Consider the following 26,438-nt stretch of genomic DNA (forward strand, 5'->3'; position numbering starts at 1 on the left):
TGCAATGATACAGTTAAAAGGATGTTTCTAATATTGAGACTGTCTAGAATTGCAAAACTTTGAAATAACCTAAACGTCTTACAGTAGTGGTTTAGATAAAGAAGACGTTGGTTCATCCCTATATTGGAATGCTATGTAGCTGCTAAAGATACTGTAGAAAAAAAATTAATGACATGGAAAAACGCAAAATGAAGGCTATATAAAACATACATAGTATAATCTCAGTTTTGCGTGCGCGCACGCACACACACACATACACACACACACACACACACACACACAAACAGGTATACAAGACATTGGAATGCTAGAAACCTAAATGCCAACTTACCTTTTCGTGTGGGATTATGGCTGATTTAAATGTTAACGTTTTGATTATTTTTTCTAAGTGTTCTAAATGTGCTATTTTTGTAATTTAAAAACTATGTCTTAGAAAAAAGAATTTAAAAAAGAAAAAACAAAAATTTAAAAAGGGAAAAATTTTAAGAAAAAGAAAAACAATTTTTTTCTAATTATACGTCTTATATGTCTTAGAGGTTCCCGCGGTGCCGGCCATATTCTATTTCTTGACCTCGGCTGGGTTAACACTGGCCTTTTGCTTTACTTGTTAAAATGTAAACTTGTTTAATAAAGTTTCCTCTCTGCATTTTACATTTCACGATTTTAAAAATGTTTAATAATTTATTTTATTTTTCAATATTTTATACACAGCCCAGCGTCTCTAGTATATCGTTCCACAATTTCGGAGCAAAGTTGACACCTCCTACCGCCGTTGATTTACCCATCTGAGCAGCATGGACTTCAAGTCCCAGCAGGCATTGCGGCCGGCACACCGGGAACTACGGGGTCCAAGAGGAAAGCTGGGAGCGACCGGTCCTTGCCCTCCCAGAAGCCCGCGGGCGGCTCGGAACGCCGTCCGTATCATGGCCGCGGGAGCCGGGACGGCTGGCTCCGCTTCCGGCCCGGGCGTTGTGCGTGACCCGGCGGCGTCACAGTCGAAGAAGCGTCCCGGCAGGGAGGGCGCGCAGCGATCGGACGCGATGGCGGGAGGAGGCGGGAGCAGCGACAGCAGCGGGAGGGCTGCAGGCAGGCGGGCGTCCCGCAGTGGCGGGCGGGCTCGGCGGGGGCGCCACGCACCGAGGCTGGGGGGCTCCGCGGAGCGGGGCGCGGGGGAGGCGCGGCTGGAGGAGGCAGTCAACCGCTGGGTGCTCAAGTTCTACTTCCACGAGGCGCTGCGGGCCTTTCGGGGTAGCCGGTACGGGGACTTCAGGCAGATCCGGGACATCATGCAGGGTGAGGGCCGGGCCTGGGGAAGGAGGCTGGGGCTCCTGGGAAGGCGATCTGTGGGGCCCGAGTGTAGCGGCTGGGGGGTCGCCGAGCCAACAATGTCTTCTCTCCCAGCTTTGCTTGTCAGGCCCTTGGGGAAGGAGCATACCGTGTCTCGGCTGCTGCGGGTTATGCAGTGTCTGTCGCGCATTGAAGAAGGAGAAAATTTAGGTATGGCTATTTTTTATGTTCTTCTCTGGGCTTCACTTATTTAGGGTTACGTTGTTTTCAAACTTACATCCTAGACTGAAGGGTTCAGGGTTAAGGTGGGATACTATGTTTCAATCACGGTGTTTATTCTCTGGCCTTAGTTTTCTCCACTTAGTATTCTCTTGGCTGCTTTTCTATGTTTTTTATTTCCTCCCACCTGTTTCTTGCTCGCCCCAACTTTGTTGCTTTGTAAAGTGAATTATGTGAAGATGGCCATTTTTCCTCCATAGTAGAGTCTTTTTAAACTATGAGCACTTTTTTTTTCTTTTCCTAAATTGAACTTGACAGCTGTTTAGCAAAATGATCTTTAGTTTCTGGCCGTTTGTATCTGATCCTGCCATTTGAGATACAGATGCATGTGTTAAAAAATAACTTTTTACCTGTCTTGAAAATTAGTCACTTGAAATTCATGGATTTGAATTTGGACCCTTAACATGTTTGTAAGCCTGTAGCCAGTATGTAAGCAAATTAAATGCAAATCTTACTATATTTGCATGTTTCTTTTCTATATATATATATATATATATATACACACACATATATATATATGAACATAATTCTTCTGCTCTTCAGAAAATAGGTTAAAGTGAAAATTGTGCTCTTTGTCCTAGACTGTTCCTTTGATATGGAGGCTGAGCTCACACCACTGGAATCAGCTATCAATGTGCTGGAGATGATTAAAACGGAATTTACACTGACAGAGGCAGTGGTCGAATCCAGTAGAAAACTGGTCAAGGAGGCTGTAAGGCTCTATTTAAAATTTTTTTTTCTTTTACCAAAGATCAGAGGTCTTTGAGGAATCTGCTTATCTTTTTTGTGTGGGGTGGAGGACAAACAGGGATGGAGAGAGAGCAAGTGAGCAGAGCACACTCAGAACACATAACTCACACACATAGATGTTATTTCGAAAATCAGGTGACCCTTTCCTAGCCCAGACTTGGAAAGAACTGTTAATGGCTCAGCTTTTGTGATTTTGGTGGTCTCCCTTGTGGCCCTGGCAGGAGGGGCCACAGTACACAGGAAGTGAGTTGGCATTGAAGAATGACATTTTGTAGGTGGTTATTACCATTCAGAGCAGCACTGTGAAAGGGCTAAAAGTAAATGGGCTAGGATCTTGTCACCCTTGTTTATTATAGACCAAGGAGAATAGCTGGTGCCTTGGGAAATGTGGCAATGCTTTGAGCTCTTTCATGCAATTGCAGAAAGAGGCTTAGGGAACATTCCCCTTGAACAGACAGAATCAGAGGTGCTGAGATACCAGCCATTTTGAAAAACAGTAGTGGTAGAAGGCTGGCGCAGGCAGTGTTCTCGATAAGAAAAAAGCTTGTAGAGTGTCTAGGAATTTGGGACTGGAACTATGTCATGGCTCAGGTAGCTTCAAGTACTGGAACTTATTTATATTTAAAACATTGAAGCAGCCATGGAAACCAGTCAGAAAAAGCTTTTTCTTCTCCAATAACCAAGGCTGGGGGTGTGGAAGCAGATGCAGAGGTGGGGACTGAAGGACAACAGCTCAGCATTGCCTTGGCGGTAAAAGTAAGGAAATTGGTAAGAAAAGATAACAGCACCTCATAAAAGGATGGGATCTTGGGGGTGGGGGTGGGGTAAGGGACAAAACCTTGTTTAGCAAAGACTTTCTGTCCCTTGGCTATGTGCTGGGTACTCAGACACCCTGTTTAAAAAAACAACAGGTAAAAAACTGTGTGGGGTGCAGATTATTCAGTTAAGGACCTTGGGCAGGAACTACTGTTGGACTTACAAAGAATTCTTAGGAAATTCCAATTCCAAGGAGGAACGATTGCAAGAATAGATTTTTAGTATAGGTAAGTCAGGTTTGTGTTGGAGGTAAAATGCCAGAAAAGACATATTAGCAAGGGAGGAGAAATCCAGGGCTACTTGCAGAATAGCTAAGGATCTTTTGGATGGGAAGAAGTGGTACCAGTTCAGGGTACTTTATGTAACTACTGTTAAGTAGCCAGCTAATTCAGAAATGCAACTCCTTCAGAACACAAGGGGTATAGATCTGTCTTCTGGCTGCTCTTCTGGTAGAGTCTATGGGCTTTTATCTTTAGTTGAATATTTATTATTTAAGTTCATAGATCTGTTTGGGGGCTTCATTAGGAAAAATCTATTAAGGAAAACCAGATTCCCTTAAAATAGTCAACCATTTTCTTATGTTGACTCCCTTCTGCTTTTTCATTTTCCACCAGGTACCAGATCTCTTGTTACTTACTATATTACTGTTGACTGCTGTGTAACAAATTAACCCCAAATTTAACAGCTTAAAACAATAAATATTATCATCAACCCCAAATTTAACAGCTTAAAACAATAAATATTATCATCAACCCCAAATTTAACAGCTTAAAACAATAAATATTATCTATCAGTTTCCAAGAGTCAAGAAGCTGGTAGTGATTTAGCTGTGTTTCCTACTCGAGGTCTCTCGTGAGATGATAGTCAAGCTGCCTGCCAGGGTTGCAGTCATCTCAAGACTCAACCAGGACTGATGGGTCTGCTTCCATGCTCCCTCACATGGATGTTAGCAGGACTCACTTCCTCGCTGGCTGTTGGCTGGAGACTTCAGCTCCTCGCCTCTCCTTAGGGCTACTTACAACGAGATAGCTTGCTTCCCCTAGAGGATCCCAGAGAACAAGAGCCCAAGACAGAAAGCTGTAGTCTTTATAAACTTATCTCAGAAGTGACATACCACTTCTGCCATATGCTCTTGGCCACACAGACCTGACCAGCTGGAATTTGTGGGTGGAATCGCACTATGCAGGAGGTGGGTATCACTGGGAGCCATCTTAGAGGCTGGCTACCATAGTTACCTTGATATCCAAGTTATTAAATGATACTGTATCACGTCTCTGATTTATTTTTTTAATTTCTCATTTAGTCATAGAATTTGTTACCTTGGAATACCTCGGCTCATTGAAGCTTTTTGATGCGTTTTTAAGATCTCTAAAGTATCACAGCAATTTATCTTAAAGTTTATTAAATTTTTTAAAAAGCTTATCAAATAAGTTGTTTGTTAAGTTAGAGCTTCTCAATGTATGATCCAGGGATCTTTGCAGGTCTTCGGGACCCTTTCAGGGGTCAAAACTATCTTTACAATAATGCCAAAATGTTAGTTGAGGTTTTCAGTGCACTGACATTTACACTGATGATGCAAAAACAGTGACGGGTAAAAATTTCTGGTGCTTTAGCGTGACCGTGACCAAGGCAGTGGTAAATTGTACTGGTAGTCATTGTATTCTTCATTGCCACATGCTTGCAGTTTAAAAAATAAAAAACAGCCAGTTTTAATTAAGAATGTCTTTGATGAAGCAGTAAAAATTACTAATTTTACTAAGTCTTGAGCAGACGTTTTTCCAGTATTTAGTCTGACAATATAGGAAGTTTTTCTGTAGCATTTCTGCTGCATACAAAAACATGATGGTTTTCTTCCCGATAAGTACTTGTGTGATTGAGTTGCATGCTGCTGATCTAGCTGCTTTTGTAATGGAGTACCATTTTTACTTGAAATAACTGACAAACTTTGGTTATTCAGATGTGGTAATCTGGCAGTCACTTCAAGGAGAACAAGTGACAGTATTTGTTGGCAGAGGTAAAATTCAAGCTTTCAGGTGAAAATCAGAATTTTGGAAAACTTATATTCATGTGCTTGGTAGCTTCCCAATATTCAGACTTTTCTGATATGATTGATGGTGATATTAACAACTGTGATTTTTAAAAAGATTTTTAATGAATGTATCAACATTTGGAAGATCATGACTCAGTAAACCACTAATTTCCAAATGATCGATGAATTGTATTGCAAAATCATTCATGGGTAACAGATCCATTAAAAGTGCAAGACAGACTAACAGATTTTAATGTAATAACGATGAAGAGTTCACTTGCCAAAGTTTGGTGTAGAGTCAAAGAAGAATGTCCACATTTTCTGAAAGAGCTATTAAAATACTACTCCCTTTTCCAACTTTATATCTGTGTGAGGCCAGATTTTTTAATATATTTCAACCAAAACAACATATCACAACAGAAGAAATGCAGAAGCAGATATGAGAATACCATCTTTCTTCTATTAAACCAGGTATTAAGGAGATTTGGAAAAATGTAAAACAATGCCACCCTTCTCATTAAACTTTTATTAAATAAGTAATTTTTCATAAAGATATGTTATTTATGTTAACCTGTAATGAGTTTGTTATTTTTTAATGAATTAATAAATATTTAAAATTTTTCTCAGTTTTATATTTCTAATACAGTGAATACAACCGATATAACCCACATAAACAAAAGCTCTTTGGGGTCCTCATTAACAGTTTACAGTATAAAGAAAGAATCCTGAGACCAAAAAGTTTGAGAATTGCTTCTGTAAGCTGATAATAATATTGAGACTACATTGGTTTTCTTTTCATAACTAAAAGAGAGATGCCTCAGATTTCTGTGAACAGGAGAGAGTAACATATATGGCATGTTCTTGGGAAGCATTTCAGTGGTGCTTTTGCTGTGTACCTTTGGTAATAGCACCTTGATTTTCTTTGAGGACCTTACCACATTTGAGGGGCTGGTGCATAGACACAATGTCTTGAAACTTTAATTCTTGAAACAAAAAGCTTTGTCAAGGCTTTTTGAGCATCTGTGCTTCCCATAACAGCCTGGTTTCTTTGGTGAGTTTGCTTTTTTAGCCTTTCTTCATTTCTGTGAGTTTGGTTTTCTCTTCTTATGTCCTTTCTGGCCTTGCCTCTAACATAAACCTATCTCACCTATATTGAAAATCTGTGCTTGGAATTTCCCTTTTGTTTAAGTTAGCCAGAGACCATTGCTATTGCTTAGATGGTAAGAACCTTAACAGAAACATAAGAGAAGAAATTACACTTATTTCAAAAACTTTCAAGTTTTCAAAAAGCAAAGTTTGATCTCTTAAAAAACAAAAACAAATGAAAAAACTTCTCAGGAAATTAATGCATAGTTTTAAAAAAGCTCATAGTACAAACTTCGGAGGCAGACTTTCAATTAAGATTTTGAAAGCATTCACATTTCCTTTCTTGTTTCACAAATTAAACATAGTAGGAGAGCTGTGTTCCAGTTCTGGGAAAGATAGATAAGCATATTCTTCTTTCTTTTTGGCCACACCACATGGCATGTGTAATCTTAGTTCCCTGACCAGGGATCAAAACTGTGCCCCCTGCAGTGGAAGCACAGAGTCTTAACCATTGGACCCAGGGAAGCCCTTCTTCTGTCTTTCTTAATGCAAGTATAAATCCTGGACAGAATGAATGGAGAACTCAGAAATGTAAAGGGTAGTAAGCTAATGGAGAAGACCAGAATATGAAGGTCCAAACTGGTGATGAGTAGATTACCATTTTTACCCTTTCCAGTATCACCAGGCCTGGACTTGAAGGATCCTGAAACCTGGAAGTGCACCCCAGGTGTGAATAGAAAGAACTCCAAGAGAGGCTCTCTCTGGTCTGAAGAGCAGGAAAGGGGATCTGCTAAGGATCAGAGAGGGTGGAAGAAATCTCGTTTTTTGGTTTTTTTTTTTCCTTTTTTCCCTTCTCTATCCTAGCACCCAGGCATTACTACACTGGTAGCAGCAGTGACCCAGTGATGACAGTGGCAGGAGAGCAGGCACTTAAACCTAAAGGAAGAGAAGCCCTTCTCTTTAGCAGTGGAGCTGTGACTCCCAGAACTTGAAGTGGATTCCATTCCTTTTTTTTTTTTACTGTCTATCCTGATGCTTAGTCCTGGATGCAGATGCAGTTAGTGTGTGGCAGAATAGGGAAACTAAAGCCCCAGGAATGCAAGGCTGATTCAGTATTTGAAAATCAGTGAATGTAATTTACCCTGTTGGTCCAAAGGAAAAACCATATGGTCATATCAATTGAAGCAAAAAGACGTTTGACAAGATTCAACATTAGTTCATGGTAAAAACACTCAGCGCACCAGGAATAGAAGGGAACTTCCTCAACCTGATAAAAGGCATCTACAAAAAAAACTACAGGTAACATAGTTAATGGTGAAGAATGGAATGCTTTAACCTTAAGATCCAAAATAAGGCAAAGGTGTCCGTTCTCACCACTTCCACTCTACATCATACCAGCAGACCTAGCCAGTGCAGTAAGTCAAGAAAAAGAAATAAAAGGCAACAGACTGGAAAACAAGGAATAAAATTGTCCCTTTTTCCAGATGACATGGCTATCCATACAGAAAATTCCGTGGAATATACCAAAAAAGCTATAATAAGTAAGTTTAGCCAGACTGCAGGATACAAGATCAACACATAAAATCAATCATATTTTCATATTGCTAGCAGTGAAATGAAATGAAAATGAAAATCTGCAATGAAATTACCAAAACAGTTATTTACAATAGCTCCAAAAAAGAAAAGGAAAATATGTATAAGTCTAACAAAACATGTGTAGGATCTGTATGTGGAAAACAACAAAATGCTGATGAAGAAATCACAACCTATTAAATGGAAAGACATACCCTGTTCATGGATTGGAAGACCTAATATAGTTAAGATGTCAGTTCTCTCCAATTAATCTATGGATTTAATGTAATTCTAATCACAATCTCAGCAGGATTTTCTGTCGATACTGATTCTAAAAGACATATGGTAAGGTTAAAAAAAAGACTAAAATAACGAAAACAATTTTGTAAAAGAAGAATGAAGCTGGAGGACTCACTACCCAATTTTAAGAATTACTATAAAGCTACAGTACTCATGACTGTAGATATATAGATTCGTGGAACAGAAGACAGAGTCCAGAAATAGACCCACACAAATATGACTGATCAATTTTTAACAAAAAACATGAGGGCATTTCAATGGAAAAAGATATTCAACGGAAAAAGGATAGTCTTCAACAACTGGAATTAAAACAATTGGATGTCCCTATGCAAAAAATAAATGAACTTTGACCTAAAACTCATACCAAAATTGATTCAAAGTGGATCATAATCTGAATGTAAAATGTAAAGCTATAAAACATTTAGAAGAAAACTTGAAAAAAAAATCTTCATGTCCTGGACTTAGGCAAAAAAGTTTTTAGATATGACACTAAAAGCAAGATCTGCAAGAGCATAAAGTGGACTTCATCAAAATTAAAACTTTTGTTCTGAGAAAAACACTGTTCAGAGAATGAACTCTCAAAATGAACAAGAAAACAAACACCACTATTTTAAAAAAACAACCAAAGAGAATACACAGATAGCAAATAAGCACATGAAAAGATGCTCATCATTTAGTCAATAGGGAAATACAAATTAAAACCACAGAGAATACTGGGACATACCTATGAGAGTGGCTAAACTTTAAAAACTACTAACACTAACAAGTGCTAGTGTGAATGTGGAGCAACTGGAACCCTCATACATTGCTGATGGGGTGCAGAATGGTATAGCCATTCAAGAAAACAGTTTGGCCATTTCTTATAAACATGCATTTTCCAAATGACCCAGCAGTCCCACCCCTGGGTATTTACCTTAGAGAAATGAAGTTATGGTCACACCAAAACCTGTACATAAATGTTTTAACACCTCTATTCATAATCACCAGAATTGCAGACCACCCAACTGTTTTTCCAGTGAGTGAATGGATAAACAAACTGGTACATCCATACAACAGAACACTGCTTCATCAATAAGATAGCAGGAACTACTGATAATGCAACAATACAGATAGATCTCCAGGACATTATACTGAGGGAAAGAAGCTAGACTCAAGGCTACATCCTTTAAAAATTAAGCTGTGTGATTTCATATATACTGTATGATTCCATTTATATGACATTCTGAAGAGATGAAACAGTGAAAAGATCAGGGGTTAGGGATGGGGAGGAGGTGACTACAGAGTGCAGCACAAGGGAGGTTTATTTGATCCAAGGTTTTTGGTATCATTGTGGTGGTTACAGAAGTTGATACATGTGTTAGAACAGTATGCCAAAAAAGTTAATTTTACTTTATGCAAGTTAAATAACATTTTAAAATGTAATAGGACCTGGGACTTCCCTGGCGGTCCAGTGGTTAAGACTGCCTTCCAATGCGGGAAGTGTGGGTTCGATCCCTGGTTGGGGACCTAAGATTCCAGTGCCTCGTGGCCAAAGAACCAAAACATAAAACAGAAGCAATATAGTAGCAAATTCAATAAAGACTTTAAAAATGGTCCACATCAAAAAAAATCTTAAAAAAAAAAACAATGTAATAGAACCTAAATGATTTATAAAAAGTAAAACCTTTGTATGCTTCAAGAAAATAAGTATAGTCTTAGTATAGTTTTTCTGCTGAAAATGATGTAAAAGTGAATATGATGATCTGATTAAAATGAAAAGACTTATTTACTTTGTTCCCTCCCTGGCAGTAGGAACTTAGTGTTGTGCCTGCTCTTCAGAAGCATTTGACACCAGTTTCCTTTGCCCTGTATGGCTGTGTTCAGCATGTGGAGGACAGAAGCACCAGAGAGTTGTACTTTCTGAATTCCCTTGCTAGTCCTCCTTCTCTTGGTCTGTATGTTTCTCCTTAAATTCTTCCCTGTGAAGACTGAAAATATCTATGGACCAGTTTTTCTTCCCTTTTTCCTGTGTGAGATAGGTTTCTTTGAGACTGGATTTAAGGTAGCTACTTTATCCTGTTAGATAACTCCAGGTGGTCCCAATTTTTCCTTGCTTTTCTAATTTTTAAAAAAAGTGCACATGTTTTTTAAATATCCTTTTTAATTTTCAATCACTGTTATTTGCCCTCTACATATGTTCTCTTGGGGGGTCTTGACGAAAGGATTCTCCTTTTTCTCTGTGGCTGATGAGACCTTCTCATCCTACCTGAAACTTTGTCCTTTCTTTGCTGCTTGTGGCTGAGCTGGGTTTGTCTCAGCAATTCCCTGCACACTTTAACTGGAGTTGGCCCGCTGGGGTTTACAGTATGAGAGGCTGTGCTGGTTCTCCTAGCGAACTGGCCTCAGGCCTTTCCTGAATGGAACTAGCAGAACTCTGTGGTCAGCAAATTATTCCCCTCCTCCTCCCCCCCCCCCCACAGTATCTCCTCCTCTCATTCCCCCCATTACATCAAAGCTTTTGCATCCAAAAAGAACAAAACCAGTTGTTCTGGGGACCTGGGATGACTCCTGTCCATTTTGCCTTTCCTTAGGAAGCCCTATTCAGATTGAGTAAATGTCTGTAATCCAGGAGATCAGATTTTGCTTTATCAGCTATTTTTTTTTTAATCCAATGTAATGTTGAAAATCTACTACCTTACACACTGAAAGAGCGTACGGTTGTTCATACGCTTGAATAATAATTGTTAGTTTTTAAATACAGGAATTTGATAGAATGTGAAAAAGTTCTTGGGTATGTAAGACTCAGTTTTACTTTTTAGTTGAGCTTATTTTGATATTTGATATTCTAATTATACCTTTCATTATTACAACAGTTTTTAAAAAAGTCTTTTTCCCCCTTTTGTAGGCAGTCATTATTTGTATCAAAAACAAAGAATTTGAAAAGGCTTCAAAAATTTTGAAAAAACATATGTCCAAGGACCCCACAACTCAGGTAAATTTGATATATTTTTGCTCCCGTGACCTAAATCCAGCTCATTGCCTTTTGTGGGGAAACAGGGAAAGGGTTCTCTGTCAGGAATGTTATCTAAATATTCGCCTTTAAATATTCAGCACCTTGAGCATGTTGCCTTTTATCCCGGATAACTTACTGTTAGAATGGCATTTCAAAAATTTGTTTGAAAATTTTACATAAATCATTTACTTGCCCATTACTGTCAGCTTTCTGACAGAACTTTAGTGATCAGCACTGGTATTAACACTTCTGACTTTACATAAACATTGATCCTGCAGACTTGAGAATCTGCCTTGGTGAGGACTTATCTTCTATTTTCTGGTGTCAAAAGCTCTGTTGGTACCCTGCTCTTATTTTTTTTCCTTTATAAATATAAATTTTCAGTTTTTGAAAAGGTAATACATATATGTAATACAACATTCGAAAGGTACAACAAAAGAGCTTAGTGAAAATTCTCTCATGTCTGACTCAGCCATCTCGTTCCTCTCCTTAGAGGCAACCAATGTTTTTTTCTTTTATTCTTAACAGAGATATTCTGTGCATATGCAAGCAAATAAGTATGCATGTGTGTATATATACAGACATACACATATATCCAATTTTTCCTGTTCTTCCCATATACATATGTGAGCGTATTCTACACACTAATTTGAGCATTTTGCAAATTGCTTGTTTCCCTTAATATATCTTGGAGATCTTTTTATATTAGTACATAGGGAACTTTTCATCCTTTTTGGTTTTCTTTTTTCGGAAGTTTAAAGATCTTTATGTAAAAGTATAAAGGTACTTTAGATGTTAAGTTCTTCATCCTTTTTTTTTTTATAGCTACATAGTAGCCTACTGTGGCTGATCAGTAATTTTTTGACTTGTTCTACATTGTGGTAGGCTTCCCTTCTTATATGTGTACCAGTGATAATCATTGACAGCATTGTGAACGTTCTGATAGCTTTGTTTTAACTCATCATCATTTAATTTTTACTGGAGTTTTTCTTTCTCACATTGCAAAAATTGGTCCTTTGTGTAGAAGCTGAGAAATGATCTCCTGAACATTATCCGTGAAAAGAACTTGGCCCACCCTGTTATCCAGAACTTTTCCTACGAAACCTTCCAGCAGAAGATGCTGCGCTTCCTGGAGAGTCACCTGGATGATGCAGAGCCCTACCTCCTCACGGTGGGGCTTGGCCTTCTCTTCCCGTAACTGTGATGTAGCCTGGAGGATGTGTAGGCAGTTAGAAAAGGACAGCTCTTTTTTAAAGTGAAAAGACTAAATGTGTGGAAAAAACTGAATTATATGTGCTATCTTTCTTAATTAAATGCCTTAAATATTCAGAAGCAGAGATCCTGGCAGAGGCAAATGCAACATTCCTAGTTTCCCTCACCTCCCATTTTTACTTCCTCTATGTGGCATTCATCTGTGTGGTTAAAGTAGGAGAACATTCAATTACAACTGATGGTGGTTCCCAAAGGACATGAAATCTGAGTTAAGTTTGGGAGAGGAAGAGTGGTTTGATAGATGTGGTATGATGGGGTTGTTGACAGGAAGGAGGCATAACTGGAGAAAAGTGTGACTAGAGTATGATTAGCAAGAGAGGCCAAATGAAGACATACTTTAACTGGATCAGAGGGATAAGCACAAAGAATGGATGCAGTGAGGCTCAAGACAGCACAGGGAAGAATTAGAACCTAGTCTGTCATAGAAGGTGGACCATGAACTGAGTGAGAGGTTTTTTTTTTTTTGTGGTACGCGGGCTTCTCACTGTTGTGGCCTCTCCCGTTGCGGAGCACAGGCTCTGGACACATAGGCTCAGCGGCCATGGCTCATGGACCTAGCCGCTCCATGGCATGTGGGATCTTCCCGGACCGGGGCACGAACCCGTGTCCCCTGCATCGGCAGGCGGACTCTCAACCACTGCGCCACCAGGGAAGCCCGAGAGGGTTTTTTTTAAAACAAGGATTTTGAGAGTGTTCAAATTATCCTAGTTCCTAACAGTAGATCTGCAAGGCCCATATCAGGATAGTGTCAGTGATCCTAGCAATCATTTGGCAATTCTCAAAATTATTTGTAAAGCAGATAGTTTGGAGTGTTCAAGGAGCAAGTGTCAGGATACTTGAGCCTGGCCTAGGAACCCTTCCTTCATATTCAGGTAACTGGAAAATAACCTGTTACTCTTTCTGTTGAGGACAGAATTCTCAGCTCTTAAGATACCACTCCTTACAGACATGCAATCTAAAATGGAATGATACTGGACTGACTGGAAATGTGTAGAGGTTCAGTCTGAGGGTAACAGAGGAGCAGCTGGAGTTAGAGCAAGATTGGCCTACTGAGGGCTTCATGTGGTACAAGTAAGGATTTTCAAAGAGTTGTTAATAGGCAAAACATTTGTGGAAACAATCATGAAAAATTCTATACACAAACTAAAAGACATTAATGTAGACATCAGTCATCCCTAAGTTAAAAAAAAAAAAAGATTTGACTTTTGCATATGACCCCAAAGGTCTACTAGGTATTCAGAAACTAAATTAGGGATGAGATTGGAAGGATAGAAGAGGAGATACAAAGTAAAATCATTTAAGTATTTGTTGTCCAAAATAACCTTTCAGAATTCTTGGAACATCAAGATGCTTTTAGCACCACTCAGGTTGAGTTCTCCTTTAGTATAGAAAACTGTGAGCCACTTTTTGAGGGAAGGGAGGAAGAAATTTGAGATAATTCTTGTAAGTTCGATCCCTTTTTATGTCCTCCTCTAGTCTATGCCTAAATTGGGTTTGTAAGTGAGCATGCTTGCATATTGAGTATGTTCATGGTGAAAGAAGCAGTTAATGAAATTCTGTGACTTCCTTTTCCTGACGACATCTTTCCTTTCCCAGATGGCCAAAAAGGCTTTGAAATCTGAGTCTTCCACCTCAACCACAGTGAAGGAAGATAAACAGCCAGCACCAGAGCCTGTTGAAAAGCCACTCAGAGAACCTGCCAGGTGAGAGAGATGCCCTTTTGTGATGTTGGCTGAAACACTGGGGTGATGTGTGGGAAGCATAGTCGTTATCTTCGAGCAGGATCAGTGGTTTGACCTCTTAACATGTTACTGGGTTACTCGTGGAAGGCACTGTGGGATTTACAGAGCACATCCTGGGAAGATGTGAATATTGAAAACGGGACGTCAGATCCTTGGCAGAAGTTCCTGACTGGCTATTCCTCAAAGGTTCTTTCCTTCTGTTTCTCTCTCCTTGCCTCACCTGTATCTACTCAGTATTTCCCTGTTGATACCTCATCTCTTAATGCAGTGCTCACACTTGTGAATCAGATTCCCAGGACCAGTTAACAAAGCAGAGGTCACACGTTTAGATGTCTTTGGGGGCCCAGTAGGAGATGTAAAGGAGCAAAGTGGGTCTAGGATAATACAGTTGAGAGCACGGGACTGGGACACAGAGAGGGCATGCTTTCCAGCTTCATGTGATTGTTGCTACGTGAGCTGTCCAAAGATGTCCAAACTTCAGTTCAAATTTTTATGTGAGACGTCCAAAAATTTTTTTTTGAGATTTCCCAATTTTTGAATGTTGGCGGTTAGTCCAATTAAAAAAAAAAAAAAAACTTGAATAGCTTAGACAAGACACATCTGCCAGCTGGGTTTGGCCTGCAGGCTGCCAGTTTGCCCTCTCCTAACAGTTTTTACTTAAAACATCCAAATGATAGATGAACTTTATTTTGAAAAGGCAGTTTCTCCAAGACTGTGTGGCACTCTTCTCACTCTGAGAATTCTCAAGATCCCATTTATAAGTGTAGTGTAGGAGAAAGAGGGCAGAATGGAGGCCAGTCTTTTACTTCTCTCACATGAGGGTTGGACTGGGACAGCTGGAAGAAGAGTTTAGACTTCAAGGTGGGATTGCTGGCTTATCAGCTGGTTGTCCAGATGGACTGTAGTTGTTAGGCACTACACAGAGTTCTTGCATTGTGGAAAGCACCACTTTAGTCCATGCAGACTAATGGGTTAGACAGCACACAGGCTGAAGAGGTCTCTGGAGGGAGTATCATTGGCCCTAGTTCCTTTAGGGTTCTCTTACTTGAAGTTTAAGCTCCATAGTTCAACTTACATATCATATTTGAAGCCTCTGTTTAACACTTACAAATGGAAGCTTTTATAAATAAAGCTTGTATCACGCACCCTCTCTGTTTTTGTTTTTTTTAATGAAGAGTTCTCAACGTGAGGAGTTTCTAATTTGAAGCTTCCCACTTTGAAAAAGTTGTGGCTGCTTGGACAAGCATCCACAATGGTGAAACTGATCTCTGTTATGTTTGCATTATTTGTAGGCAGCTACAGAACACTCCAACCACCATTGGAATTACGGCTCTGAAAGCAGCTTTCAAGACTCTGTCCAGTGCACAAGATTCTGAGGCAGTCTTCTCAAAACTGGACCAGAAAGATATGGTATTTCCTAATAAAGTGTGCCCACCATCACCAGCCCTCAAAAACAAGAGACCGAGAAAAGATGAAAACGAAAGTTCAGCCCCTGCTGAGGGTGAGGGTGGCTCTGAACTGCAGCCCAAGAACAAGCGCATGACAATAAGCCGATTGGTTTTGGAGGAGGACAGCCAGAGCACTGAGCCCAGCGCAGGCCTCGACTCCTCCCAGGAAGTCATTCCTGCTTCACCATCCAAGCCCACCATCCTCAACCAACCCCTCCCTGGGGAGAAGAATCCCAAGTATGAAGACCTTCTTTGTAGAAGTTTGGGGGCTGGTTGGTGGTCCTGGTTATGCCTGGTATTGCTTCCGGGAATGAAGTAACTTTCAGCTAAGTTATTCACCACCAAGGCTTGCTCAGACTGCTAGAATGTGACTCAGGGTGGGGAGTGACGTCATAGCCATCCTGCCAGTTCTGATGCCCCGCATGTGGGCTTCCAGGCATTGCACTAGGCAGGAGTGAGGGTGAAAGGGTGTCAGAGCCTCCTACTCACCGCTGCTTCCATTTTTAGCAAACTTCTGAGTGCCTTGACTACTAAATATTAGTCTTGTTTGTTAAAGGAAGTTTGTTTGAATTGGGCCACGTTATACTTTGATCCTTAAAAGAGATTGATGAATATTTATAGTTTTGCACGTTCTATGAGCATTTTGAGACTTGGCAAATTCAGTAATTACTAATCTCTCACATTCTGCTAGGTTCTGTGGGGCAGTGGTTAGAATGCTTTCATTTTGCTCCCCATCATGACCCCCAACCTGGCTTTCAGTTTTGCTACCATTTGTGCCCTCTTGTGGATCTTTCCTCTAGGCAAACTGGTCTGCTTGCTCTCCCTGGAACCCTGTTTCTACTACCGTACTCTTCTTGCTGCCTCTCATTCCCCACATTCGGACTATCATTCCTCCACCATTGCTTATCAAAATCCCATCTGTCTTTCAAAGAGAAGAGAAGCTGATGTTGACTAAATACTTTCTGCGGGCCAAGCACTTTCACATATTATCTTACTGAATATCTACACTCACTCTGTGAGTGATTTACTAGCCCCACTTTATAGGTGAGGAAGGTTCAGAAAAGTTACTAACTTAACCTGAAGTCACACAGATAAAAAATGGCAAAATTGGGCTTTGAGATTTTTAATCCCAGTCAGTCTTGACACAAAAGCCCGTGGCCTGTATACCACGTACACCAAGCTGCCTCTTAAAACTCTGCCTCCTCCATAAATTTCCCCTGGTCACCCTGCTGTCAGTGATCACCTCACTGATCTCCCACGGTTACTGCCATCTCTACTACTGCTCTCTGTTACAGCTGTTGGGGGACCTGTGTCCTGGCATGCTTGTGCTGGGTGCCCTGTAGGGCTGTGGCATCTGATAAATGATTTATACTCGGGCACAAATCTGCACTATATGCACCACTTCCTGCATCTGGAAGTGAGTGAGTCATTGGCTGGGCAGGCAGATGCAGTCAGCACACTATTGCTCTCATTTGATACCTGATCTCCTCTACCCCTCACAGCAATTCTATGAAGTATAAGTATTGCTCCCATGAACAGACAAGGAAACTGGAGAGAGTGCATGATTACAGTGGTTTTATAAATGGGAGACTCTGTGAAGGTTTCAGATATACCTCTCTCATGTGTCAAGGGTATGAAGTATGATGGGTACTCTCAAGCAGAGGTGGGCAAATTATGGCCCCTTGGCTAAATCCACCTGCTGCCTGTTTTTGTAAATAAAGTTTATTGGAACACAGCCACACCCATGAATTTTGTATTATCTGTGGCTGCTTTTGATGCTACCTTGAGTTGAGTAGTTGCAACAAAGACAGTAAGGCCTGCAAAGCTGAAGGTACTACTGGCCCTTTACAAAAAAAAGGGATCCTATGACCCCGGCTCTAAACGAAGCATATGTGAGGTGCCTTGGGAGCTGCAGGGAAGAAGAGCTGGGCCTGGGCAGCAGAGTTGTGTGTGGGTGGAGCAACCTTGCTGAGGAGCAAGTGTTGAGCTGGCCTTGAAGAATGAGTAGGAGGTCATCCAGTAATATTGGGAGGTCGGTTCTAGGAAACAGGAGCCTCTTGAATTACAGCATGAGAAAGCCTGGTATGAGCCGGAAAATGTCATGTAGTCTGTATGGCAGGAGAATATAGGGCACAGAGAGGATGAAGGGAGAAAAGTCTGGATGGGTAGATGGGCCAGATTTTGAGTTCCTATTATATTCTATCAGGCAGAGGTTCTCAAGAGGGGCTTCATATCACAATTACCTGTGCAGTGTTTAAAAAAATATATATTCCCAGGCTCCTGTCTACTGAATTAGAAGGGACAGGGTAGTGTTCTCTAATCTGCTTTGCTAACTGTGCCCCAGATAAGTCTAATACACCTAATCAGAAAGCCTCTGAGCAGACACCACTGAGGGCTTTTGAACAGACACTGAGGGAAAGGAGAAGAGGAGGGTGGCTGGAGACTGCTGCCCGGTGAGCAGTCAGGACCCAGGGGAAGCTGGGCCAGTGGAATCTGAGGAGGGGAAGGCAGGATTAGGGTCTATCACCTAGACGGCAGGGCCACGACTACTATATTTTTATATCCCCCACAGCACAGAACTAGTGCTTACTAGATAGTTTACTAACCAAACAAAGTAACAGTTCTTGGTTCTTGCAATTTAAGGGGCCACATGCAAAACTTCTATAAAAGGCTAGCAAAGGGTAAACATTTTAGGCTTTGTGTCTCTGTTGCATATTCTTCTGTTTTGGTTTTTTTTTTTTTTACACACCCTTTGGAAAATGTAAAAACCATTCTTAGTTCAAGGGCTATACAAAACCAGCAGCCACAGGCTGTAGTTTGCCAACCCCTCTAGACCATTAAGTTTTAACTTCGCCAGTCAGGAGCGCAATGAGCCAGGAAGTGACCCGGCTTGCCCTCACGGCCACCTAACAGTTAAGATGAGGACCAAGGTCTCAGCCCCTTCCACAACATGAGAAGTTAAGAAATACCAAAATGTTTATACATGTAATAGCAAATGCTGAGTTCAGAGGAGGAGCAGAAAGTTACCAAGTGATCTGCAAAGACTGTCTGCAGGAAGGGTGAATAGCCACTTAGGTGAAAATGATGGACCCTGAGGTTAAAATCAGTTTTTATCCCAGGACTTGGATAAATAGATGGAAAACTGAAACTGTAATGCTGTCTGACCTTTATTTATGAATAGTAATTGACACAGCTAATATCCTGAGAAGAAAAAAACTCGTGTAATTTTTTTTTGTCTCAAGCAAATCAGTTATTCTTAGAAATAACCCTTTGGGGGATATGATCCAATTTAAAAATAAAGAAAAGTAAAGAGTCCACCATTTGTCCCAGCCACTTAGGTAATTGCATAGAAAACTCATGGAACTCAAGGAATTTTTTTCATGTTTATGCACTTATTAAGCAAACTGCTTTCATTTGCAAAATACCCAGACAGCCTTAAAAATAAATTTTTTTTATAGCGGGGAAGGAAACAACAGTTTGTTTCTACTCTCTTGGTCAGGTTTTTCGGTGACTTTGATCTATATAAATTCTTCAAAACTTAGTTCAGATACTTTCCATGTTTGTTTTGTAAAGGATGTTATAATTCTGAGGTCAGATTTGTGCTATGTTCTGTAAGAGTGACTATAATTTTCATTTATTTAATAACTTGGGTTTTGGATTATTTTTCAGGTTTGGGACTGTTTTTGGTTGCACCCAAGTACTCAAAATTTCATGTTCACAGGAATGATTCTTGTTTGCTTACTATTCTAATCTTTGATGGTATAAGTCCTTTACAGTTCTTTGATAATCTCATTATTAGTTTAGCTAGTATCTCTCCAGCTTCTATGAGGGTGTGTGTTACTGTGCCCTGTGTTTGGAGTAGACAAATGAGGATATGGTCCCTGCCGTCAAGGTGCTTATGGTTAAGGGTATGTCGTGATACGGTTGTGTAATAAAGTGGAAGCACTATCATAAGGGCAGAGGAGCGGGGGCTTTTTGTATGTGTTGGGCAGTCTTCATTGAGAACGATGGCCTTGAAAGATGGGCAGGACTTCACTTGGCAGGGAAGGGAATCCCAAGGAGAGAGAACAGCAAATAGAGAGGCAGGAAAGCACAGAACTTACAGGAGGAAGGAGGAGCAGAGGGCTGTGTGGGTGTTGGTGGGGACAGGAGGAACTGCTGAGAAACTGACAGGCCAGACTGCATGATCTTGATTCCCCCATATGGGCATTTAGGCTTCATTGTTTAGGCAGTGAGGAGCCATCACTGAATAGGGGAGGGATGTGGTAATTTTAGTATGATTGTTCAGGTGGCTTTGGAAGGGGAAGGGGCTAGTGGGGAGAGACTCCAGTTAAGAGGCTAGTGTAATACTGGTGAAAGGTATTGGACCATGGGCTTGGACTAGGGGAATGGGGAGGGAAAGGAGAACAGTCCAGAGATAGGAATAGAGCATGTCTGTGATGGAGGGGAAGGAATTTGCAGCTCTAGGTTAGAAGAATGCTGAAATCTGTAATAGAGTCCAAACCAAACCAACCAACCAACCAACCAAACAACAGGAAAATGAACAGATCATTGAGGGGGATGGTGATGTATCCAGTGCTGAGTTTGAGAGATGGTCCTGAAACCTGGGGGATGTTGACATGGAGAGGCCTGGCCAGGTCAAGATTTGGGAGTTGTGTGTAGGTGAATCTCGAATGTGGTCACAGCAGAACAGGGAGGAATACAGGGCCACGAGTAGAGCTAAGGACAGAGTATGGGATGACCTGGGATGACTTTGTTTTACACCTTGTCCTCTCGCTGATGTTCCCTCAGAGTACCCAAAGGCAAGTGGAACAACTCTAATGGGGTTGAAGAAAAAGAGACTTGGGTAGAAGAGGACGAACTGTTTCAAGTTCAGGGTAAGCCAGAAGATTCTCATTGGTCTCTCCTTGACACTTGCTGAAGTGTAGGTGCATGTTACTGTCACATCAATGTTCCAGAAATTGCTTGTCTCCAAACTAGAAAAAGTTTAAAAGTTCCTCATTGTGATTCATGAGGAATCAGTTTTATGTCTTTTCCCATTAAACAATGGAGACTATCAAAGCAACGCTTTATATTTAAAGAAAACTCCTGGTTTGGTTTAATAAATCCTATATTTAATTGTAGTTGATGTTCTTCCTAAAGTTTTTTAATTAGAAAAGGTAGAAGTGGTCATTCCTTACATGTCTTATTTAAGTAAATAATCTCTTACCCGTTTCTATATATGTGTTTTTTTCTAAGATGAGAAACTTTACTTTTCCTTAATTAATATTGAACTTCATAGTATTTGCATTAGGATCTCTCCCACCACGTATTTTGCTTTCTGATGGAAATATATACATGCTAAACCTTAGTTTTGGAGATTCTGAAGACTTCTGTAACACAGCAGCAACAGTAATCCTTTGCCAACCTCAAAGGTTTTGCCCTTAAAAATGACCTTTCATTGGCAAAAGCATAGTTGGGAAAATCAAGATTACATAGAAAATGGGAGAAGTAACAATAAAAGTGGCATTAAATATTTTAAGAACAGGATATAAAAGTTCTAGAAAACATCCACTTCTGATGCAGTCCAGATTTGTCAGTTTCAGAAATCGGCTTCTACTATATCATGAAATACTTCATAATTTAAAAATAAATAATGTGCTCCTGTAAGTATCCCTTTTCCTGAGTCACCTTTCTTCACTCTTCAGGAAGCCTTACTGGGACAGTGGCGTCTGCTGAGGCAGACACTGTAGCAAGTTTCACATTTATGCAACTTTGCCTTTTCTTGCAGCTTTTTAACTGGCTCTTGTTGGCTTGAGATGGCATGTCCATTATACTTGTATACCCTCCTGTAGCCCCCTGGTCCTTTAAAATATTATCTTGGTCCCTGTTTTTGAGGCCTGATCTATTTCCATAGGATAAGAGGGTAGAGTTTGACCAGATCTCACATGGTCTGTTGGAGTGGGAAGCAATAATCATTACCCCATTCTTTATGTTTGAAGAATTGAGCCAAATGTTTTAAAAAATGTATTTATTTATTTAGTTTTGGCTATGTTGGGTCTTTGTTGCTGTGTGCGTGTTTTCTCTAGTTGTGGCGAGCGGGGGCTACTCTTCGTTGCAGCGCATGGGCTTCTCATTGTGGTGGCTTCTCGTTGCGGAGCACAGGGTCTAGGCACACGGGCTTCAGTAGTTGTGGCTCACGGGCTCAGTATTTGTGGCTCATGGTCTCTAGAGCGCAGGCTCAATAGTTGTGGCGCACAGGCTTAGCTGCTCTGCAGCATGTGGGATCTTCCCGGACCAGGGCTCGAACCCATGTCCCCTGCATTGGCAGGTGGATTCTCAACCACTGCGCCACCAGGGAAGCCCCCAAATTTTACTTATATCTAACAATCAAGGATTTGGAAATTCAAAAACAGTAAAACTGTGTTATTTCAAAGCAGTAATTAACAAGGGGTTATAAAGCAGAAATTATATATGTACATACACACACTCAAATATGTGTATATATATACACAAATATATATATTATACATGCATATATATATATATATGCATGTGTATATATATATATATTAGGATTTTAAATACCACAGTTCCTCAGTAAGTTGAGAAAATGATAGTGCTTTTACTAAAGAGCCTGAAATCCATCATTAACCAACATTTATTGAATGCCTGATTGTAAAGTATTTGCTTTGTACAGATTCTCATGGACTGAAATGATTGGTATCTTGCAAGCAGAGGACAAAACCAAATTATCCTTTAGTGATGTCCTTTCTTTTCTCAAAGTTTGTAAAATTTGAATCAAGTTTTCCCTTTGGAGACGTTCTATGTCTTTTTCTTATGGTTTGTGCCGAGGAGGTAAGCTCTGAAATGAGTCTACTTTTAATGTTTTCCAGCAGCACCAGATGAAGAGAGTACAACCAATATAACAAGAAAGCAGGTAATTTTAAATTCTCTTTTCTGATCTTTTCTGGTTGTGTAGGTAGAAGAGAGATAAAATAAGTACCCACATCTCACAGGCATAGACTACCCATGCACCTGGTAAAAAATTTTATTTGTCATTTTCAGATAATCCAAACTAAGTTAAAAACTCTCTGGAAGAAAAATCTAGGTGGTCAGAAAGCTGACGCATTTCCTAACCATGAACAACACACGTTTGAAATTTTGAATCCAGAAATGGTTATCAGTTGAGGATGAAATGGCAGGACACTGAAAATTAGGAAATGTCCAAATCCATGGTGTTAACTTATATTCTATATCATGTTTTAAAAGTATAAATCCTTCCTTTGGGTTCAGATTATTCTCCTAGGATTGAGTTTACCTCTTTACTATATGAAAATATAAATAAGTGGAAACACAGGTTGTGATAAATCCTTTGTTTTTTTTTGCAGAAGTGGACTGTAGAGGAAAGCGAGTGGGTCAAGGCTGGAGTGCAGAAGTACGGGGAAGGAAACTGGGCCGCCATTTCTAAAAACTACCCATTTGTTAACCGAACAGCTGTGATGATTAAGGATCGCTGGCGGACCATGAAAAGACTTGGCATGAACTGAAACAGGCCTTCATTTCCACAGAATTCACAGGAGCATGGTTCCTAATAATAGCCCCTGGTAGTCTGCTGTTTCTTTCAGAAGCTGGGCTGGGATGAGAATTTTGGGCATCTTCCTCCCATGTGGGGGAGGTTCCAGTTCCACTTCATCACAGTTGGAGATCATGGAGCTGAGAAACAAAGCCAAGTCCACCCCATGTCCTTGACAGAGATGACAGGCACATAGCTTGTACAGTGCCAGAATACCATTAGTATTTCCCTTCTTTAGTGGTTTGCTTGAATTTAAATCCCTGGTAATCAGTAGAACCTTCTCCTAGGAAATGGTGGAGTCTGTTAGGAGTCACTTTTGACTCCATGACCTGTTAAAACCAGCAACATGAGCATTACTTGGAGCGAACTTGTTCCAGGTAAAGCTTTGGCCTTCTGATGCACATGCAAAGGAACTTCATCTGTCATGAGCCCAGGTTGATGAGAAACCAGTCCTGGTGGAATCAGAGTCCCTTTAAAAATTGTTTAGCCAGTTGTGACATCAACTCCTAGACGTGACTGCCTTGGCATTTGCTCTATTTGCTGGGCTATGTAGGCAGGTTTAACCTCCACTTCTCACGTGGTTGAACCAGTGTGTTTTTTGGTAAAATGGTGATTGTAGATAAGCTTAGCCCCTCTCCCCATCCTCTCTTCCCAATTCCCTTCTTTATGCTGGACTTTTAAAGCTTAAAAAAATCCTGATTGAGTATAAATGCCTAATTCCATTCTTTGTGAAATGGTTGCTTCCGCCTGATTCCCTAATTGTGCTGTGTTAGTGTCTTGCACTGGAATTCAACATTCCCTTCTCCTTTTGTACTGTGTTGTGCTTGCTGTCTCTCAGACATCCTTAAAGACTGTCTTTTTAGGAAAAAAGAATTTCAGTAAAGTGTTTTCTGTAATTTTTTTAAAATGAGAATTATTGTCCATAACTTGTAGCATTCTTCATTAAAGTCTTGCTTCTCTCAAATTTAAGTAGCTGTTTATTGCAGCTGAAAAGATGGAGGTAGCAAAATGTTGAACAAGCTTTGCTAAACCATATTGTCCATGTTAAGAAGCTGATGTCAAACTGTATTGGATGTTCTAATCCTTGGAAGTTGTGCCATACAGAGATGTGAAAGTTTCCTCTTAATTTGTCCATTTCTTCATATAACGTACCTCCGGGGACAAAATAATTCCTTTTTTCTCACTTTTGAGTGAGGGAAAGGCAAGATGTAAAGAAATGCTAAAGTTTAAAAATTCATCCTATAGTTGAAATTTGGAAACTTTGTACAGCTTTATTACCTATTAACTACGTGTTTGGGGGTTGGGTACTGCTGTTTTTCTAGCAATTAACCCCAAATGAAACTACAGTGAGAAGGCAAGAACTTGATCTCCACTCGATCTGGTTGTAGATACTTGTGATCTCCCTCCAAACCAAGCTTTAGGATCCAGAAGCTTTTTACCTTCAACTCTCACATTGTTAGAGGGCGCTCTCTAGGTAGAAGAATGACACTGTGATACATTTAAGGAAGCAAAATATCCTAATCGTGTTTCTCAAAATTTGAGAAATGCATAGATCCATTAACATTTTTTTTTTTTTTGGTGGTACGCGGGCCTCTCACTGTTGCGGCCTCTCCCGTTGTGGAGCACAGGCTCCGGACGCCCAGGCTCAGCGGCCATGGGTCACGGGCCCAGCCGCTCTGCGGCATGTGGGATCTTCCCGGACCGGGGCACGAACCTGCGTCCCCTGCATCGGCAGGCGGACTCTCAACCACTGCACCACCAGGGAAGCCCCCATTAACATTTTTTAATATAACTTCAATGCTATCTTTATTATGTTATAAAATGTATACAGACATAAAACTCTGCCTACAGTTTCTATAGAACTACACAACTTACTATGAACTGGTGATTGTTTTGCTGAATCTAAGTCACTGCTCACCACATGAGTAGTGCTAGGACTGTGGCAGTGGTGGGACTCTGGTGGGGATGCCTGTGCCACTATGTACTGAGAAATGATCCCAGTCTCTCCCACCTTCACCTTAGTGAGACTGCTGCAGAGCCTCTGTGCCTCCAGACTGCTGTGATGTCATCTGGCCTTTGCTGGAACTGAACACAATTATGAAATGTGTTCTTCATAACATAACACATAGCTGTGACAGTTAAAGTATTACCACTTGGAGTCACTGTGATGCCTTCTGAAGCAATACTTGGTTAGAAGGTACTCATGCTGTTTTGTTTTTTAAGATTATGGCTGAGATAAAAACATTTAGACATTGTCAGAACTCAGAGACTAACAGACACACTGTCCTGATGGGTAAGAGTCTGAGGCCCACTCAGGGCCCCAGCTGTGCCAGCTGTTCTTGGAGATGGTGAGTTAGCCACTGGAATCTCTGGATGTCCATTTCCTCATCTCTAATGTAGTAGGTAACAGTACTTCCCTTGTAGGCTGTTGTGAGAATAAAATAAGATGCACGTAACTGTCTCCGCCATGAAGTCAGCCTTTTTCCCCCTGTGGGTGCTGGAGAAGCCACAGATAAAAGAAAGATCAAGGGTTTGAACAATAGTCTTTTTATTTATTTATTTGTTTGTTTATTTATTTTTTGGGGCTGCACTGGGTCTTTGTTGCTGCATGCGGGCTTTCTCTAGTTGCGGCGAGCGGGGCTACTCTTCGTTGTGGTGAGCGGGCTTCTCATTGCTGTGGCTTCTCGTTGCAGAGCACAGGCTCTAGGCATGTGGGCTTCAGTAGTTGTGGCACGAGGGCTCAGTAGTTGTGGCTCACAGGCTCTAAAGCGCAGGCTCAGTAGTTGTGGCGCACGGGCATAGGTAGCTCCGCGGCATGTGGGATCTTCCCGGACCAGGGATCGAACCTGTGTCCCCTGCATTGGCAGGCAGATTGTTAACCACGGCGCCACCAGGGAAGTCCCTGTAATAGTCTTTAAGTGGATTTTGGATAGCTTTAGATGACTGTATCAGTCAGGTGGAAGGTAGCAGAATGAGAATTATCAGTGGAGGGGTTTGACCACTGTCTCTTGCTCATTCTTCATCCATTTAAATTTTTACACACACTTCCATGCTGTGCTTTGCTCGCCTAAACTGTAGCACTGGGCAGAAAGAGGTCTGTTGAAACAGGTGTTGCCCCTCACGTCTTATAGGAGGGACACGTATCATCTAGAAATTTGATACGAATGAGAAAAATCTCCCCAGCCACTGTGTACCGAGAAATGAGTCCGTACATTCAGGTGGTTGTAAATAAATTTGCTTAATGTTTACCCCCAAGAGGCAAGAACTGAAAAATGACAGCCCAGAGGAGGGGTGGAAATCTCTCTTCTGA

At 40.8% G+C, this 26,438-nt stretch overlaps 2 protein-coding genes across 6 annotated transcripts in view; one reads left to right on the forward strand and one right to left on the reverse strand.

The window, feature by feature from the left end:
- Positions 1-26,438, reverse strand: part of NIP7 (nucleolar pre-rRNA processing protein NIP7) — an 82,581-nt gene that overhangs the window by 47,406 nt on the left and 8,737 nt on the right. The window lies entirely within an intron of this gene.
- Positions 918-25,528, forward strand: TERF2 (telomeric repeat binding factor 2; the record flags this gene model as incomplete). Of its 3 annotated transcripts, none has more annotated exons than XM_079907075.1 (10): positions 918-971; positions 1,402-1,497; positions 2,148-2,278; positions 11,004-11,090; positions 12,136-12,282; positions 13,980-14,086; positions 15,418-15,810; positions 20,365-20,450; positions 22,449-22,492; positions 22,944-25,526. In XM_079907075.1, 9 exons carry the CDS (start codon positions 1,458-1,460, stop codon positions 23,100-23,102), a joined length of 1,194 nt encoding a protein of 397 aa, XP_079763201.1. In that variant the 3' UTR covers positions 23,103-25,526. The 3 variants fall into 3 exon arrangements, with proteins under 3 accessions (XP_079763201.1, XP_079763200.1, XP_079763199.1); XM_079907074.1 differs by having other exon boundaries at positions 924-1,293; positions 22,452-22,492; positions 22,944-25,528; XM_079907073.1 differs by having other exon boundaries at positions 924-1,293; positions 22,944-25,527.

Source organism: Stenella coeruleoalba (assembly GCF_951394435.1).
Source record: "Stenella coeruleoalba genome assembly, chromosome: 20".
In the NCBI taxonomy this organism is placed as follows: domain Eukaryota; kingdom Metazoa; phylum Chordata; class Mammalia; order Artiodactyla; family Delphinidae; genus Stenella; species Stenella coeruleoalba.